The sequence below is a fragment of the Colletes gigas genome, unplaced genomic scaffold (genome assembly GCF_013123115.1).
Source record: "Colletes gigas isolate AHSC1104 unplaced genomic scaffold, ASM1312311v1 Colletes_gigas_Sc00022, whole genome shotgun sequence".
Lineage (NCBI taxonomy): Eukaryota > Metazoa > Arthropoda > Insecta > Hymenoptera > Colletidae > Colletes > Colletes gigas.
Genome location: NW_025106651.1, coordinates 2,688,006 through 2,708,195, shown reverse-complemented (window position 1 = coordinate 2,708,195; position 20,190 = coordinate 2,688,006). Strand labels below are relative to the sequence as shown.

At 39.5% G+C, this 20,190-nt stretch overlaps 1 protein-coding gene across 1 annotated transcript in view; it reads left to right on the top strand.

Moving 5' to 3' along the window:
• LOC122401210 (sodium channel protein para) overlaps positions 1–20,190 on the top strand; it is a 59,354-nt gene that overhangs the window by 5,744 nt on the left and 33,420 nt on the right. The window contains exons 2-5 of the mRNA XM_043403210.1: positions 7,083–7,160; positions 9,024–9,549; positions 11,290–11,467; positions 15,384–15,416. Coding sequence (XP_043259145.1) covers positions 11,321–11,467; positions 15,384–15,416 — 180 coding nt within the window. The 5' untranslated portion in view covers positions 7,083–7,160; positions 9,024–9,549; positions 11,290–11,320. The remainder of the gene's footprint in view (positions 1–7,082; positions 7,161–9,023; positions 9,550–11,289; positions 11,468–15,383; positions 15,417–20,190) is intronic.

Sequence of the window (20,190 nt, the reverse complement as noted above, 5' to 3'; positions counted from 1 at the left end):
TCTCCTCCCTATCGTTTTTTGCCGTTTTCGATCCTTGGCATTGGCGGATGTAGCTCGGGGGATCGTGGATGGTGGTGGTAACGACGGTGCGGCGACGGTAGCGTCAGCGGTCGTCGTCATGACAACGTTTTTCCGCAACGTACCCGGCCTGGTTCGTGACGTCACGCAACGTCGGCAGCGGTGTCGGCGTCGGGTCGCTGCTGTGCCACACCGCGACGCGGTGAAAACGGTTTTCCGCCGCTGGTGGTTTCTGGCGGCGCCACTGGGCGCTCTGCGCTCCATCAAGATGGCGGCCTCGCAATTACCGAGAATGCGGCGGTCCCACCACGAATGCAGCGCGTTTCACGCGAGCCTAATCCCACCAGACTCTTAAACCTCGAATGTGGGACACCCTCAATCGAAACACACCGCCTTATCAAACGCACAAACCATCAACCGCGTACGTTTCTTCGACTTCTTCTCCAAAAACCAAACGCCACTGCGATCTCCAACATCTTACACTCGAAATTTTTGATAAACTAGTAAATTTAGAAATTACTGTACTAAAAATTTGCAGCTTTGGAGTTCGTAATACCTCAAGAATTGTAATTTCGGAATCGATGGTAGTGGAGAGTGTTGAATGTTAGAGATTGAATATGCGGTTTTGAAGAATAGCAACAATCGAAACACACTGCCCTATCGAACACACAAACTATCTACAAACTATTGTATATATAAACGCCACTACGATCTCCAACATCTTACACTCGAAATTTTTGATAAACTAGTAAATTTCGTCTACTTTCCCCCAAAGATGTGCGTGCATGAGTCGTTAGATCTGATCTGTTTAGCAATAATGTCGTGCACGTTTCCGTTTGCTCTACGAGTAATAAAAGAGAATGTGTTGAAATTGGAAAAGAAGTTTTAGAGACGGTTTCTGAATGTACATTTATGGCAGAATAATATCAGAATATTGCACGGTTTTTAACACGAATGTTTGTGGAGACAGAATAATGAATTCAGGGATACGCGGTAAACAAAAATATTGATTATACCAAATTTATTCAGTACACGAAAGCGTGACATTTACACGGCGTAAAGAAACAGGCGAGAGCCGTTTGTAACGTAAAAATGTAAATTTAACAAAAAGTCGACGTACGATACGCCGCGAGACATCGAAATATAAACTATTTTCGCATACTTTTCTCGAAGATACGCTTGTACCTTCAGTGTTAAATCTGCCGGATCTGATCAGACTTTCAAACCACGAATGTGGGACAACTGTGAACCGAAACACTCTCCCCAACTCGATAAACTGCTAAATATGAAAATTTGTTCGCTTTTCTTTCCCCCCTTCAACGAAGTGCGTGTAAATCTACTAGATCTCATCAGAGTTTTAATCCTCGAATGTGGGACAGTGAATCGTTACACGTACACCCCTAATCGCTGATAGACTACTAAATATGAAAATTTCTTCCCCCGAACAAACACGTGTACTCGTATCCTAGATACACACTTTTCTAAACATGAAAAGTTAAATTTCTCCCCTAGTTTTAGGATCTCCAAAGCACCTTTGGAAAAATTCTGATTTAGAAATTCTCTGTTATTACTATTATGGCTGATATGGGTCCACAGGACTTAATTAAATTTCCCCTCGTAACACAAGTGCTCAGGAGCACGTGACCCTTCCTGACCCTTCCAGTTACGGCCCTGCACCCACGAGTTTCACTACCAAGTTTGCCCCGTTCGAGCCTCGAATGTGGAACAATCCGAACCGAACGCACTCCCGGATCCTCGGCGAAGTATTAAATGTAAAAATCTCTTCGTTCTTACCCCTTCCCATAAATAAAGTGCGTGCACGAGTTTCACTGCCAAATGTGTAAAATCTGGAACACATTCCGGGTAAAATTATTACTGGCGAATCAGTTTCTGGGTCGTCTCGGTATTATGCGAAACAAATTTTCGAGATTACTTTTACCACCGAACGATAAGTTGAAAACAACTCCATTACGCGTTTGAGCGACACGGAAGGGGACGCATGGAATTGATTTTCGAGCACGATCGGAGCTCGCGATCAGCTATTCCTGTTCTAGGAATATATCGTACGTACCGCGGGACCACTATATGCATCGGGACTATTTATTGATCCGCGATTCGGGCTTTCAAAAAGACCTTTGGACCGTCTTCTCGCGATATTTCCGTAACTCGACAGTCGACGGAACTGTGCCTTGCACGGCCCGTAATAAGTAGCACAAGTCCGATAACATAGCTTTGCGATGAACAACCAGGCGCACGTTCGTATACATTCATCCCTGCTATCGAATCACCGTCGTCATTAAGGTACAGTTCTGCTTTGTTCGAATCGAGAAATCAACCCCGTTGATAATTGCATTTTTTTAAAAATCTCCTCGTAAAATTGTATTCGTAAAAATTTTAAACGTTTAAAGACTTCCCGAACAGTTAAAGCCTTTCGAGTACACTATACGGGTCAACGAATACAACTTAAAACTTTTAAAGTCGACTTTTTCTTGGAACCACTTTACTCGACCTGGCGCCGATAAAAAAACTCCGAGAAATAATTAAGCGATTGGCTCGGAAGTTTACGTGCTTGTTCGGAAAATGTCCGTCCGTAGTTGTCTCTAGAATTATCGCTGTTTTCCGTTTTATCGAGCAAACTTGCCGTCATATTTTTAGAAGAAATTCGAACCGTTCATCCAGGACCGTCGGTTCCCTTACATTTTTTATGTTTTAAATAATTCTAGCACCGACGATAGCCACATTCGTACGGATTAAGTATCTTTTCTTTTCGTCGCTGGGGGTGATCTTGACATCGTTTTCATCAAAGCCCGACTCGTCTATCTTTTTTTTTTTTTTTGGAGGCTACCACTCGCGGTGTCCTCTACAATTAAATCCTTTCAGTATTTTTTAAATTCCAACGACACGTATTTACAGGTTAAACACTAACGAATCACGAATGCTTGTTTTGAATTTCTGGGCGACGATTTGTTTCTCGAAAAAAAAATATATTTTATTGATACTTTAATAAAGTATTGAGCAGGCTGTTTTTCAACCTAACAGAGGTCAGAATCACTGCAACGGAGGATCGATGTTGTTCGTACGCGTCCGTACGTTCGAGTTCATTTAAATACAATTTAAATTTAATTACGATACCATAGTCGGATTGTGTTTCGACGAATAGCGATCTCAAAGCGCCCTTGTAAATTCCACATCGTTCACGAAAAAACGAGTCCTTAGTCCTTTTAGCGAGAGGCCTCTTGTAACGTCGAATGCTTTTGTTGATTTCCCGATGAAGGCTAATTTACCATAGACATACCTGACCCCGTTTCTCCCTAGCCTGCGTGTTGGCAGAGTGCCGTTTTTATTGTAGCCGTATATCCGCAGGATAAAAGCTGCAATAGGCAATTAAATTGAGCATCATTGCGTCCCGGTATCGTTGAATTATGCGTTTCTACAACATTCCGTTGCGCATTCGGTGCGTCGGAGGACTTCCGGTTACCCGGGGACGCTCGATTTCAGGTACCCGGTGCTCGAACCGAGCTCAAACAACCCCTTTTTACAAAGTCGAACGTCAACAGTGATTTATCAGACTAAAATTACAAATCTGTGGGTTTCTGATTTCTTGGTGCTACTATTTCTGGATGAAATTACTTTCGTAAAATATTAGTTACATAATTTACTACTGTAATTTGGAATTTAATATGGAAAATTGCCCAGATGTTAAACTCCTTCGAAAGTTATAGCATTTCTAATAACGAAATTGGAATAATAACTCCAGATGGTCATCTTTTTGTAATTTTTTTTATTTTCTAGGTAAATTATACCTGCCTGATCGAGTAAACGTAAATAAATTGTTGTGAGATGATTTTCTTCGTTGTTTATTGTTCCGAATAAAATTTTTTCCCATCTCTGGTCTCAACCTATTGGTCACGACCCAAAAGTGGGTCGCGGTACCTTCTGTATTGGGTCGCGGGGCTTGAAAATCATCTATCGATAAAGGTTTTAGGTTTTCGTGAAAAAGAATTACTGAAAATGTACGTTGAGTTTAATTCTAATCGTTGCACTTAGAGTAGTATAGAGAAAATCAATTATTCTGAGGATTCACCACGTGGATTTCAACATAGTTACACATATTACATAACCTTTTCTATAGAATTTAAATTAAATTCGAATTTCCCCCGTAATATTATTAAAGTTATGTTTCGAAATGTATCAATTTACATTTTAAAATGAGAAGCTTTGTATAATATCTAGCGTTCGTAAAATCGGGCATTTTCATTAAAAATTTCACGTTGGGTAACGAGGAACTCTATAACACGCAATTAGAGTCGTGTTTTAAAGTTTCTTAATGTAATATTGAACCGTGTGTAACGCTGATGCTAATGGGCTATAACTTGTTTAATAATACGGATTTCAATATGGGGGACGATCGCGTATTATTTCCAAGATTTCAAAGTACGAAAAACAGTCGAATCTTTAAAGCACTATACCCCTTTGCAGGATTTTTTAAAATAGGGGAGAACGAAACTTATAATTAAAATCATATTTTTAGATTAATTTTTAACCTGAAAGTATTTTACTGATAATCGATAACCTGTTGAAAGTTGACGAAGACCTAGGGGTCAAAAAGTTAGCACTCGTGTTGAAAAATGGCCATCGTGTCTGATTAGTTATGGTACAATCTCCTTCGTATAAACGTACAAATTGTACCATAAATAATCAGACTTTTCCTATTTTTGTATAGCATGTAATAACCAAGTCGAGCTTCCGAAATTTCCACAAATTGTTTTATTTGTCCAGGAATATATTTTGCTTGAAAATCGTTGCGTAGCGTTTTGCTACACCCGCGCCACAAAGCAACCGACATTGTTCTTAACGCTTTGTTTTGGGAGGGTTGTATTATTTGAATGTTCGATTCGTTGGCACCGACCCAGAGTTGCAACCCATATATCCGGCCCGGTATTATCGTAGCTTTGCAGCGTAATAATTTATCGTGTAGTGTTAACTGCTTTTTGCAACCACGGTATTTTTCTCATTTTCGAGTCTCGATGTTTCCGTTTAGCAATAAAACGACGCTTCTTCGACTTCCGATGTTCCAGACAATATTCCACGATCGACTTCAATTTTAATTTTACCATTTCAATTTTTGGAACGCCCTAAATGCTTTGGTTCTTCGTCAAGGGTTAGTATTTAGCTACACTGATCTCATAAATAAAACAATCGACACTTATTAAGACACCTGATAGTCGTATCGATACGTATGAGTTCCTTATAAATAATCATAATCGTAGTTTCAATACTTTTGTCAAACATTATAGGCCACTCATTTCGTAAGAATATTTATATATTGTTCTATAATTCTTACTGGAATAATCGCATTCTAGAACCACGTGCCAACTGTAGAATTTTTTGGAGGTGCCTAGATATTTTAAACCCATAACTTGATACAAATATTTTCATTATTAGGTAGTTCACACTAAATTGCGTAAAAAATATTTCTACCAATCCTTTTTGTCATGCATAGTTATACACAGGCGAGATTTCTATACGTATTAAGAACGAGAAATTAATTGCTAAGCAAAAAGGGATACGTATTGGTCTCTGGAAACAATGCTATCTGAAATAGATTTTGCCCTGGTTAGCACCATAGAAAGTTGAGTTCGCGACGAATCGTGTAACAAATATTTCAGCCAATCTTTTTTGTCATGCACAGTTATACACAGGCGAGAATTCTGTACGTATTAAGAACGCGTAATTAATTGCTAAGCAAAAAGGGATACGTATTGGTATCTGGAAACAATGCTATCTGAAATAGATTTTGCCCTGGTTAGCACCATGGAAAGTTGAGTTTGCGACGAATGGTGCGAAACTATTGGTAACTGATATTGTTTCCAGAGAATTTCTATAGAACTGTTTTCTTTCTAGGGTGTCAATTAGTGGCACATGGCCAACCGTCGGTGTCTTTAGTTTAATGAGTGTGTCATTGAATTGGTGGCATCGGTACCTTTCACTCTTACTTTTCCTACTTTGCGTATGGGCTCGCGTTCGGCGTTGGCGCCGCGACGACGACACCGATGCATAAGCGCGTGACCGAGTTCCGGCGGAATATGATCGACCGCGCGAAACTCGGTCAAAGACCACCGACACCCTTCTTCGTGCTGCCTTCTATATATCGCGTGCTCCGTGTGAATTTTTGTTGTCGTGAATATGCGTGAACACGCCGCCACTCTCTCGCGAACGACGAAACTCGAGGGTCCGTTCTCGCTGCCAAAAGACACACGATTCTATACGAAAAAAAATCGTTTGTTCTGCGCGACACTCGAGGGGTAGCGGAAATTCGACTCCCCCTTTTCCACAAAGAACGTTAACGAGACCGAAAGGGATCGAAAGGAAAACGGTTTGCACGGAAATTCGCGCCTTTAAATAAAATAAATAAGTGAAACGTCCCCCCCCCTTGGATAAACCAACGGCGTCGTACATGCAAAGTAAACATTAGCACGATGAAAACGAAGAGTGCAAAGAGGCGAGGCACGGTCGACGTTCTGCTTCTGAACCTAACCCCGTTTTATGGTTATTATGCGAGTATTTACAGAAAAATATTTCATTTATTATACTTAGCCTGGTCGCGTTGTTTTACTGGGTTAAGTTGAAAATAGATCAAAGACACGCCTTATTGGTCTCGAGAGCGAAACAGGCAGAAAGATTTAATAATCTGCTTCGATGTTTCACGTTTAAAGCCTTCACGAACAATTTCATAACTCGTTGTATCAGAAAAATATATATTTTTTAAACGCTATTTTTTCTGAAGAATTTGTATATTGTATTATTTAAAATTTATATTTAAACTAAATATTCTGTCCATGCTTGTTACTATAGATCATTAAATCTTCGTAACCATCTTGCGTTTGAAATCAATGAGGAGTATCTTTATTGCCAAATCTTATTAAAATGTATACTTCAATTCTTCTATAGATCGTACGTTTGAGACAGTAATATTTCAGTATGTTTAAAACAGTTTGAGAAGCATTTTTCTATCGTAAATCGTGAATATTTCCTTCATGTAGATTGTTCTGTTTTTGTTGCAGATAAGTATCGATCGACTCGAAAATCAGACTATGTTATTTCGGATAACGGATTGATCGCACCCGTCGCTTCATTCACACGTAAGTATACTCAAAGTATTATTAAATCGTTGTGTGACACGGTTTATCCGACATACAAAACAGAAATACAATTCCAAAATGATTGATTCAATTTTAAAGAATCTTCAAATCTATTTTCCCGAGGACCACTACAAATGTGCGACTCGTTTTATTACAATCGACGAATTGATAATGTTCCATGTATTTTGCCAAAGCATTCCTCTGGAAGAATTAATGGATATATAGAGAGTACTTGTACGCGGTGGCCATTTTTTGAACGATAGACTTCGGAAGGAAGAATCTGTTGTCGACCTAGATAGCTCGATTTCTAGAACAATTGCTAGCAAACGAGAGGCCCCTGGTTTAAATCACGATTTAGCAAATCCGATCGACCGATTCTTTCTTCTTTTGTGCTCGTGTGTCCGTGGAAGATATGAATCTCCACCTTTTAATCAACATCGAACAATAGAGTACTTATAAATGTTCGTTTCATTGAATACCCGAGTGGAGTATTACAGCATCCTATAACACTTTGTCAGTCACATATTCCGTTAATAATATTTTTCAATGCTACCCTAATAATATCAATGGAACATTCCTCAACCTGACAGCTATTTTAAATAGTAAATAAAAAGATTTACGGTTACTCGGAGTATCCCATGGAAATATAAATACGCTTCTACGACCCTTCTAAAGTAATCCATCGAACGAGGTCTCATATTCGCAAGATGATCCGCCTTCTTAAGAGATCCCGGCGCTCTCGAGGGGCCCCACGCGTTTGCAAAGGGTGTATGCATATATAATGAGTGGAAGGGATAGAGTGACGTACTCAAAACGCACATAAGCGACGTATAAAGCCATACCCTCGAGCGTGGAAGCCGCCAAATGTGTTTCTCAGCACAAATGGCCGCATACGCTTGGAACGTATGGCTCCTCGGCGTGCACAGGCCCCCTTAATGCGCCAAAGTGTGCGCCAAATATTTTGGCCGCTCGAGGCCATTGGGTAAATCCCATTACGATGGTCTATCCCAGTGTTTGCCACTGTTTGTTCTAAAGCCAATGAAGAATACACAGTGACACAGCGACCCTTTTCCCAAGTTGAAACGCGACAGTGCAGAAGAAACCGAAGAGGAGGGTGGTTTGCATCGTCGCTCATAGTTGCAGAAGTGGCCTTGAGGAGTGAAAATATTTGGCGCCCACTTTAGTATCCAAAAAGCATACAGAATCGTTCCTGGGTTCTTGACTCTCGACACTCGAGCGCGCTACAATCTTCACCCTCCACTGGTTTTACGACCTCGTTAAACAGGACGCTCCGAAACAGGGACTACAAACTTTTTTGGAGCCCACACTGATCGTCCTGATACAAAAAAATCATCATTTATTACTTCCTGTCTCTTTAATCGTTATTAGCGGGGCTAAGGGTGGGTCGAACTTGCGCAACATTATTTTACTGGAGGCATTCTTAGCTAAATAACGTTTGCAGTGGAATTATGATATAAAATACGTAATGGAAAATGGGAACTAAACGACAGAAAATAATATATAGCACTGTTTTTCAAACCCGGGTCTCGCGAACTCTCGAAAGAACAAAAGAAACATATTATATAGCGCACGAAAAAAGTACCTCTCTCGGTGAAGCTTTGAAACCTTTAATCCAGCGTTGTGCCACATACTTATTCGGACAAGCCTTTCTTTTATTCGTTTTGTCGGTGCAATTGGAAAAAGAGTCAAAGTGTTCTACGTATTTAGAAAACGTGCGCCTCGCTTCGATTTACGTTAGGATTAATTACGAAGGCTCGTGTTTACAAAAAAAATTTAACAAATTCTCTGTCAAGTTCCAGGATAGTTTTCATCAAATTAACGGTTGTTCTCTCGTTACCGCAGGTCGGACATGAAAAATCTTGGTTCGCGTTGGACGGTCCCCGACATAGCACGCACTGCCGCAGCGCGTTCGTCATTTCTCGTCGCCATTTCGTCGGAACGAGATTCAGGTAGCAGCAGCAGCCGCAGCATTAGCATCAAAAACAGAAGGAGCAACGTTAGAAGTAGCGGTAGTGGCAGCATCGATATCGAGAGTATCGGCGGAGGCCATTGCGTGAACGAGCGCGTCACGGCGATCTACAAGAAGAGGGAAAGGTATAGCTACGGCAGATCGGCAGTCGACGTGCTGCACGAGGCGCATTTATCCGTCCGATCGTACGTAACGGCGTCGTCAAATCGCATCGACGGCACGACGCGTCCCGAATCGACGCCCAGGCACTGGCCCCTAGCCGGCAAGTCGCGCGGTTCCCAGCACCGGTCTCGTCCTCGTCAGCCGCAGCCGCAGCCACCGCAGCAGCCACTCTATTACCACCCCCAATCGTGGGACTCGCGCACATTACACTTCAGAAACTGTTAGCACCGATCAAAAGTGAGTACAACCCTCCCCCGTCGTAATTAGCGACCCTCGAGTACTCTCCGATATATCGTTCCGCGACAAATCGATTGTATCTCGCGATCCATGCGAGGGATCTTGTTCAAATTTACAGATTATGTGGTCCATGAAATACTAAGGAAGCCTTAAGTCATTGTTTTCTTGAGTCTCAATCTGTTCGAGATATATAGGATCGCAATTAGCGTCCTTCGAATATTCTGCGATGTATCGTTTCGCGATAAATCGATTATATCTCGTGATCCATGCGAGGGATTTTGTTCAAATTTGCAAATTATGTGGTCCATGAAATACTAAGGGGAGCCTAAGTCATCATTTCCTTCAATTCATTCGAGATATACAAGATCCTCAACCGCAATTAGTGTCCTTCGAGTATTCTGCACTGTGTCTTTCCGCAATAAATCGATCATATCTTGAGATCCATACGATAGATTTTGCTCAAATTTACAGATTATGTGGTCCATGAAATATTAAGAGGAGCTTAAGTCATCGTTTCTTTGGATTTCAATTCATTCGAGATATATAGGATCCTCAATCGCAATTAGTGTCCTTCGAGTATTCTTTAATGTGTTGTCCCACGATAAATCGATCGTATCTCGTGATCCATGCGAGCGATTTTGCTCAAATTTACAGATCACGTGGTCGACATAATACTAAAGGATGTTTAAGTCATCATTTCCTTGAGTTGCAATTTGTTCGAGAAGTATAGGACGTTGAAGTTTACAATTTTTGTAAATTCATAATTTTCAACATATTTTTTTTTGTTTTTAGAGGGGAGACCATTTCTATTCAATGGATTTGCAGCGAACGGATTCGTAAAACACGATTTACAGGAGGGGACATTGAATCAGCCTGAAAGTTGATTGTTCGATAAACCTCATGCATACTTAATGCAGTTTCTAGTTTCGCTTTCGAGTGCCCTCAGGAACTAGACATTATTATGTCTATTTACGGAGAATTTTCCCCGCTCGAAACGAACCTTGGATGTCGTACGAATTAATGCAAGACTTCCCTAAGAACGGAACAATTAAAGTATTCCGAATTCTTTGGGAACAAAAAATTTAGCCCCGCTTAAATTGATTTCCAGAATTCGACGCTTCGAGGAACGAAGTATTGTGAGATATCGAGGCACGGAAAACGAACAATAATATCGTTCGAAGTCTCTTTTTCCGCACAATACGTCCAATCGCAACTCGCCGACCAATTTTCTGAAGTTTCCTGTGTCGTTCCATTCACTCTCAATTGCTCTTTTTCAAAACTAACCGACGATACAATTTCTTTCTTCGAGACCCGACTACCTGGGACAAAGTTTTATGGTTTTACCGACTTAAAGTACTCTTACGTGGCATGTAATACTTTTCAAGTTCTAGATGGGTTTATTGTGCGCACTTTGGAGCGTGGTTGATTCTAATCCTCGGGCGATGTTACGAGCGACAAAGACAGATTATTGGTATTTTATTAAATACAAGTCATAGTAAATTTAAAACAGTCTTTACGATTCTGTTAATTTGAAGAATGGCACTTTTCATGTCTAGAATATGCAATTTTGGAAAAAAATTATAACTATTCATCCCCATTTGAAGATGTGAATTTTGGATAGTAATCATAATGCAAATTTGCTAAGAAGAGTGAAGGGTTTGGTTGCAAAAAGTTTGAAGTTAGTAGATTTTAGATGTGAATAATCGTGTGATATTGAAGAATGGTACTTTGGATGTTTAGGAAGGTGGCTCAGCTGTGTGCAGCTTAGACAATGTCCGAAAATTTAGCCCCTGCAGAAGAGGAAGAAAGAAGTTTGTTCCGTCCGTTCACGCGGGAGTCCCTGGCAGCGATCGAGGCTCGCATTGCCAAAGAACATGCCAAGCAGAAGGAGCTCGAGAAGAAGAGAGCGGAAAACGAGGTAGGAATGCGGGCGTATTTCCTTCGAAGCTACATAATAGAAACAAGCCAGCGCCGATTCGACGAATCGTTGCTGGCCCGCTGCTAGGATTAATTTTATTTTTAATTTTAATTGACCAAACGATATCTTTTCGTTGTTCTTTTTCGTTTCGTACTCGTTTAATCGACGAAAGAGTTCTGTTTCTACACCCCAAGTATTCCTTGTTTCTTTCAATTGAAACGTCTCGAATGTGATTTTCAATATCCAAGAAAGTTTCTCCATAAGATGCAACTGAAAAGGGCAAATCGTTATTGGAAACATTTCTTACTGTAATCCGTGTCACAGTGTTGACAGAAGAAATTTTTGACATTTCCTACGAGTCTCGATATTCTCTATTTCCATAAGTTAGTAATTTATCAAAATAAAGAGTCTACGTTTTTTATCATCCTATCGTAAGGGATGTTTCCTCGAACTAAAACTTTCAGTTGCACCACTGAAGTTTCGAGAATATCAGGTCACCGAGTGCGTGGTCACAATCTAAGGCAATCTTTTTCGTATCATTAAATATTTGCAGAGCTTAAGAACGAGTTTTTTCTAACAATTTCGTTCATCCAAAGGTACAGAAACCGATTTCGTCGATTATTCGCAACACTCGTTTTTGGCATCCACTCAATCTCCCATACAACCATATGTCCCTATACGTATATCCACGTACGTACATTTACCAAGAGAAACGCGACCATTGACACTGTAACATAAATGAAAATATCTCTTCGATTTGTTACCGATTCTGTGGCGCAGTTAGAGTACCTTTTTCCCGACGAATCGATCGGTCGGACGCGTTTTCAGTCCGAGAAGTTCCAAGAAGACACCGACGATTGTTATATATATACGTAACGTGCTTACACATTTGCATCGATGTACAGGTTGTTCTACTTGTGCAGACATCTATATATTAGCGAGTCTTCGAACGTACAAGCATCGCTATTTAAAGTGCGTTTACAAAGTGTTTCACTGATTGTCACTTATACTTAAGTACCGATTAATGTTTCCTCCGGAACGGTGAACGATGAAACACGTTCGTCGAATCGAACGATCGCTTCGGGATTTTTCATTTTTAAAAAGAAATATAAATTATGGGACGGATTGATCGGTCTTAAGTATTTATATATATACATACATATATATATAGATATTTATTCACGGTGTTGTCCGTGACGCTCGATGGACGTTTACTATCTTTTTTTTTTTTGGTACCCCGTAATCGTATTTTTTTTTTTGCGTAGCTGCAGTGCCGTTTTGCGAGATCTGTTTCTTCATGTTCACAATCATATACGATTATACTTCAAGCTGCGGTGTTTCTACCTATACCCCTTCTTGTAAACAACCGATTGTCGCTACCCGTCGCGTTGATTGTTTGCTTGGTTTATTGCTAAACGTAGTGAAATATACATGTCTATCCTTATTGACGACTATATCTATCTATCTATATCTACCTATCTATCTATCTACATGTATCTATATACATATATACATATATACATATATATATATATATGCCTCTATATTTCTCTTAATATATATATATGAATATATATACATATATATACATTTACCACACAACACGACTGTCGTCGAATAATGTATTGTTTTTGTGTTACCAAAGATATGTTCGCGTACGAGCTCGATGTCTGCAGTGTCACTATCTGTGCCTGTTTCTGTACGTACATAAATATCGCTGTGTCCGTAGTTCTCTCTCTCCCTCTAGGTTCTTCGCTGTATAGTTGACATCCCTATACACGTACGTAGTCATGTAAATACATAAACACACTACCGGCCATACATAGGATGTAGTCTAGCGTTGGTCGCCATTTTTTAGGTACTTCTGATGGTTTATAAAAAAGATAGTTGCAGAGAAACGTCACTCCTCATCGGTGAAACTATCTTTGTGGTTAATTCGTGTATTAATCTTCGTATTATTCTCTGAATCTTTTAATAAAGCAAATCGAGAGTCCGGGTTAACGAAACTTTAACGTTAATTAAAATAAGAATATCTTGAAAGCACAATTTACCATTCGATAATTTATAAATGTCGTGATTTGGGACTCGTTTAAATTTGTCTATTCTCTGGGTTTTGGAATACTTTTCTGTTGAAACAATGGTTCTGATAATACGTCTATTTTATTTATTTAACGTCAGAAACTAGAACATTATTGTAGTCCATATGGCTGGTAGTGGTACAGTAGAATATCGACACGTGAAATGAAATTTTTGGAGCCTCTCTCCGCTTGTGCGTTTCGTCCGGATAAACAGAGTGACTTTAATGAACCGATATGATAAATATTCATAATCGTAATGAATAAACGACGTGGAATTAATTATTTATTAGCACGGGATCTTTTTTTGAATATAGGGCACTTCATTAATTACGTCGCCAAAAGTATTTAACGATATTAATATGAATTTGTTTTCCACTCATCGAGGCTCGAAATGATTGTTAATTATGTAGCGTGTCTCGGGACAGGGACGACTGAATATTTATTCGAGTAATAGATAACTGATAAAATTAGCGTACAACAATTTATTCGTGACAACCTATGCGTATCAACTTAATAGTTTCAGTTATATCGGTGACTGACTATGCACCGACTGTTTTCACTTAGTCTGGCCTTTCTTTTCACGTTTCGTTCGTTCACTCTTTTTCTACAGGACCAATAATTATATTCTTTTCTATTTTTCGTTTTTATTATACAGTTATTAAAAAGGAAATTATATTTGGTTAGAAACATCCAGACGAAACCATACAATCGGAGAGACATTTAACGATAATTTATTAAGGGTCAAACGTTAATTTTGCAATTTAGCTAGCGTAAAAGTAATAGAACCCGCGACGAATTCGCAGTTCAACAGAAGCGTAAGGTGATTTCTCGTAACAAAATACTGCAAAGCTTCGATTATCCGCGCCAATATGGGTAAACTGTTACGGATAAACAAGTACCATGGAAATGGTCGATTTATTTTATTTATTCAACGTCATTATTGGACAAACCAACGGCATTATATAACATTAATGCGATAAAATAAAGTTTACAAAGAGGTGAGGGTTGCGATCGACGTGCTCTTTTTAAATTTCATCGATAATAATCTCGCCCACAACTGATACACAATTACTTTCGAGATATTTTGAATCATCCACAAGAATAAAAATTCAGTAAATATTTGTAATAACCAGTTTTTTTACCATTTAGTGATAAATAAATAATATTCCATGTATTCTTGGTGCCAATGAATGTGTCTGGAGGACAAAAACTCAGAGTATACGTTTCACGATTAGTTTTTTTATCATTTTGTAACGAAGAATCACCGTCGACGTTTCGAATCGTATTTCGCATCCGAGTTTCGGGTTCGATATTAATTAACAGAATCTCTTTTCACTGTCTCCGCAATACAGAGCCGGTTAGAGTTAGATTAGAGAGGGAAAGAGAGAGTCGAGATGGTATCAATTGATACGCTTCGATATTATTCCTCCTTTTCTCACCAGCTTGCCAGATCCCGCAATCCTCTCGCTTGGGTATCTTCCGTGTCGTATATACCCAGATATAAACATATATAACGTTATATACATACATAGATAGACCGTATATATATATATAGGTATTTCTGTTTCGTACCCGTACTATGATGTCTCTCCTCACGCCTCCTGTTTCTCTATCTTTTCTAGCATCTATCTCTGTAGCTTTACTCGAATCGATCCCTTTTGCCCTGTATTACATACGTATCACCTATTTACTGTTTCCGTGACTGCACATTAGCGAAACCTTGTTACTCACACGTTCGCTAATTCTATATAACCCCAACCCCTGTACCCCCTTTTGCCACCCTCTATTCTGTGTTGTTTCTGTGTGTAACGACTGTTTCTCCATTTCTCCAATTTCAGGGAGGTTTTGGACGGAAGAAAAAGAAAAAAGAAGTAAGACGTTACGTCACGCTAAGTAATACCACTCTCTCTCTCTCTATCATCCAACTTCTCTACCTTTATATCATACGATTTAAAAAAAAAGTACAACACATATTTGAAAAAAAATGATCTATATATACACACATATAGAACACCCTCTTGTATCGAGTCTGTCACGATTTTCATTTGCATTCGGTCGATCAGTCGGCCCGGATACTTGTCACTCGCTGCCCGATGATATGTACACGTACTATACTTCCACACGAGACACCTAATTCTCACGAGCGCCACGGTGTACATCGATTCCTATCGTTATACGTCAATAACTTGCCGCGATGTCAACTGTTTACGTGTCTAATAATGAAAGTCGTCAATTGCAGTATGGACGATCGTTATATTTTTCTTTTTTTTTTCTTTTATTTTTGGGCCGATTAATTTCGACAACCTTCAGCTAACTATCAGTATGTCTTGCTTCTTCAATATTGTGCCGGGTATTGACTATACTTCGCCATCGAACGCGGTTTGCTTTATCGCGAGATCGACGTCCATTCGTTATGTTTACGTACAGTGTCGTGCAAAAACGTGGAACATCACTCGATCTTTATAGAAAAACTTTTTATTAATAATATTCAATTTTAGGTAAGAGACCAGGATCATAGTGCAAAGATAATTCTAAAAAAGGAGACTCTTGACTGGTGAATTAAATTAAATTGTCCTTGCGAAAGTGTCTAAATTATATATCTTAATACAGTTCCACGAGGACTATTTAATTTAATTTTTCAGTCAAGAGCCTCGTTATGCGAGCGGATTTTTAATATCTTTTTTTTTAGGAAACTTTCTATTCTACGACCTTTTTCTCTTACTTCAAATTATATATATTTTATATTACATTTTCAACGTTACATAGTTATACGTACTCTTCAGTCCAGTTCTATAAAAGAGGTCGAAACGTTTACGTTTAACACTCATTTATACTATGCTAAATTCGTCTTCAATTTATTTCAGTTTACTTAAACTCGTTTCATTAAATCGTTGACTTAACTGAATTAATATTTGCCATTTTATACGATCTGCTAGTCCGTGGTATCCTGATTAGATGTTCATAAATTATCTTGAAACTATTCCAATTGGTCAGTGTATACTGTCTTGAACAAACAAAATTATGAATTATATTTTCTCAGGATATATTAAGTAATAGTGTAAGAATTAAGGGCAAATGAAGTATCTTTTTCACAGAATTATAATTTTTATCTTAAATTATATTTGCTGACCAATTAATATCTGAAAGATCGAAGGATGTTCCATCACCACGAAAACGATAGATTTAATAAAATTTCACCTGAACCTTTCCACGTTCGTTTCTTTCTGGCTAAATGATCGATAAATTAATTTTCTATCGAGGATACATCGTGGTCACACGTTGACACACATTCACCTACATGATCAAATATAATATAAACGCGCTTGTTGTGCACGGCTGAGCGCGTACACGCTGTCGCAAGTGTCTTGACGTCTTACAAGAAAAACTAAATGCGAGCCCTGACTGTGCGCTTTGCGAAAATTCTCATGTCTCGTATTCGCGTGCACGTAACTTGTGCGCTGCGCTCGATTCAAACGCTTTTGCGCACTGTGTCAGGTAAATATCACCATCACGATGAGATTTCAGTAATCGATCGATCACCTATCGAAGGAACGTCGATGTACTGCAGGGAGAGAATCAAGTAGTCGGTCCTGTTTTGAGGGAAACGCGAGCAAGTAGTATGAGGACATAATGGTTAGACATTGTTGATCCGCAAATCGATCGAGATGATTGTCTGTACCAGGAATCAGGAACATCGTTCGAACGTCCAGAAGGAAGGTTTTCATTGTGATAAATATTCTATTGTTGTTTTAAAAATATACTTGGACCAATATTTGCTTCGATACGATATCGATCCAATGGACATTTGAGGAACGGAGTTAACGTAAAGTCGAATCATATTATACGATATGACATTTAAATATAAATTTTGCGAAATTTTGATAATAGTTTGTGTCCAAATTTTGATTAGTTTCTTTTCGTAGGGAGCAAAATTAAATTTCATTCGTACAAATAAGATTTGCGGCTCGTAATTTTCCCCGGGACTAATTTTCCGTGCTTCCTGCAATACACGAGGGTTCTAATAGGCTTCCGTCTAATTGCACCGGCGCGCAGCACTCGACAAAAGAATTTGGACGTACTAGAGCGACCGAAATGATTAATACAACAGCGTTACAAAATTCACGCAATCAATAGATGCACCAAGGATAAATGTATCATTGTTGCTGATATCGAATATGAATAGGATGGTTTATTCAGTGGGTTTCGTGTAGACTGATGACCAACGGATCCTGACAAATTGAAGTAGCGTACAAACTGTACATTCTTGTTACATAATTTGTTGGATGTAGTCAATTTCTCCTTGATCCAACGTACGCGAGCGAAAGGTACGCTTTAACGTAATTAACTACGCGATGCATCGAGTCTAAACAATTTTCAGAGGAAAATTTAATTTGTTATTTTTGTCAACAAAGCGTCGAGTAATTTATTTCGTGAAGCAAGGCGATTCACGTTCGACTCGAATGCTTGCAACAATCGCGAGATCATAATGTTCGTTTTCCGCGGTAGAGCAATCCATCTTTGACCTCCATATTCGACAGAAAAGACTCGAGCGTACCGTTAACAACGAACAAAATTAAACAGAGTCATCGTCGTAGTCGGAACAATACGAGAAACGTGGAAAACAACTGTACGTCCGTTTTCTTTTTCGTCAAGTACTGTACGTCTCGTGTAGAGCTCGCAGCCGCCTGAAAACGCTTCTATAGATCGTATGCCCGTATCTGCAACGCTTGGAGTTGGAAATTCTATATACGTGCCTATTTCTTTTTTTTTTTTTACTTCTATTCATTAATTGTGCGCCTCGGTAGCAACATAAGCGTGCACGGTGCCGCGAATTACACATGATCGCAGCGGCGTAGCTTCTCCCGGGATCGTATTGATCTATCGTCAGCACGTCGCAATACAGTCTTCGGCGAAACGACAAGTCTCGCGTCAAAGGACATCGATCGACCGGAATATTTCATTTCCAAGCGTTTCCCTCGTCGCATAATGCATCGATGCCAACCAAAATCTATAGAATCAAACCAAAAGACAACAAAAAAAGTGTTCCACTCGTAAATTTAATGCTATCGATGTCCTGTGAATTCGAGTTCTCAGCGAAGACCGATATTCACGGCTCCAGTATAAATAATATCTACGAACGAAACTGCAAGTGTAAATAATATGCATAAACAGAACTGCACAAGAAGTTGATTGGAGCGTTCTTTCAAGGATTAGCCATTTTAACTTATCGTAAAATGTGGTACAAGGAAAAATATTATTATCATTCAAATATTGTATCGTTCCTTATATTTTCGAGAATCGTTTTGAAAAAAGCTGGAGGTTCTACTCGAAAGAGTGAACTTGAGCCAAGCTTGCCAGAAAGTAACTTTCCAAGTTTCACGAATAACCCAATCGCTTTATACAGATTACCTCGTATTTTACGAACAAAAATGGCGATCGTTGGTCGTTTATAGAGCATCGACTAAACTGTCGACGTTGATTCCGAGACGGTACGTTTGCGGTTGGCCGCACGTCTTCGTTCAACTTCTTGCGCAAACGAACGAAGTGATGGACGATGAACGTGTCGTGCTGCAACCCGTAGGTTCTGCTCTGGCCGCAAAGTTCAGCCTGAATATTCATCGGCAGACACTTCTCGCTTGCGTAAATTAGACTTAGGTAGACATTACACGTACGACAGCCTTAGTATAGATGGTTATTAGGAGTAGGAGGTTCGTGTATGTGCATCTAATTAAGAGGAGAATTCTTCATTTTTTTTTTTTAGACCTTTAAAAACGCTTCTATAGATGGTCTTGGGTAGCTTAGGTAATTATTACAGTGATCGAAAGTTACTTCGAGTCTCGCTTGTCTGAATCGATTTGTCCGGGAGTCGTGTACAATTTCTAGCAAAAAAAAATCATATTTAACCGGTCGTTGATCAACGTCGTCGATCGGTACACGATCTCAGCCATGACACTGATACATCAATATACCTCGATCATCGACGCGTAAAAACGCGAATGTTTTTCGCGTGGTCGCACTGTATATTTTTTTTTTGTTCTTTACGAAACGATATTATCGCGATATTACGGTCGGTCGGGCGCTCGTCCAAGCGCGAGGGTAGCTCACGAGTACCAAAAGCAGGTGGGCATACTTCGAATTTCTAATAATGACTCACGGGAGAAATTCGGTGAGAGGGGAGCAGAAAACGAGGAGATCACGTGGACCTTCACCAGGTTCGTATGTTCACGACCCGCTTTTAGCACCAATTTCGTACTGTACACACATATATATATAGACCGCCTTCTATACGAACTAGCCCGCCATAGCTGCTTTTCAGACTAGACGCGGAAATAGATGTTCCCGATGCTTCCAAAGTAGGAAAGGAAAAAATGTGGGCCAACGTTGTACCGTCGGTAAAGTGCACGTACGTGCTCGAACGGGGGCGTTGCTGTTTCTCTAACGTTGCTCGCGAGCAGCCACAAACACGTTTTAATCGCACGTTTTAATATTAAATCGACCCCTGGCCAACAGAATTTCTGCGCCTTTACTTTCAATTAATACGAACGGTGACACTCGAGGCTTGGGGACTTTGTCAAAGATAATTTTCAACAAAATAATAGTTAAAACTATCCGGTAGAGACTTTAATAGAAAAAGTTCGAGTCAAC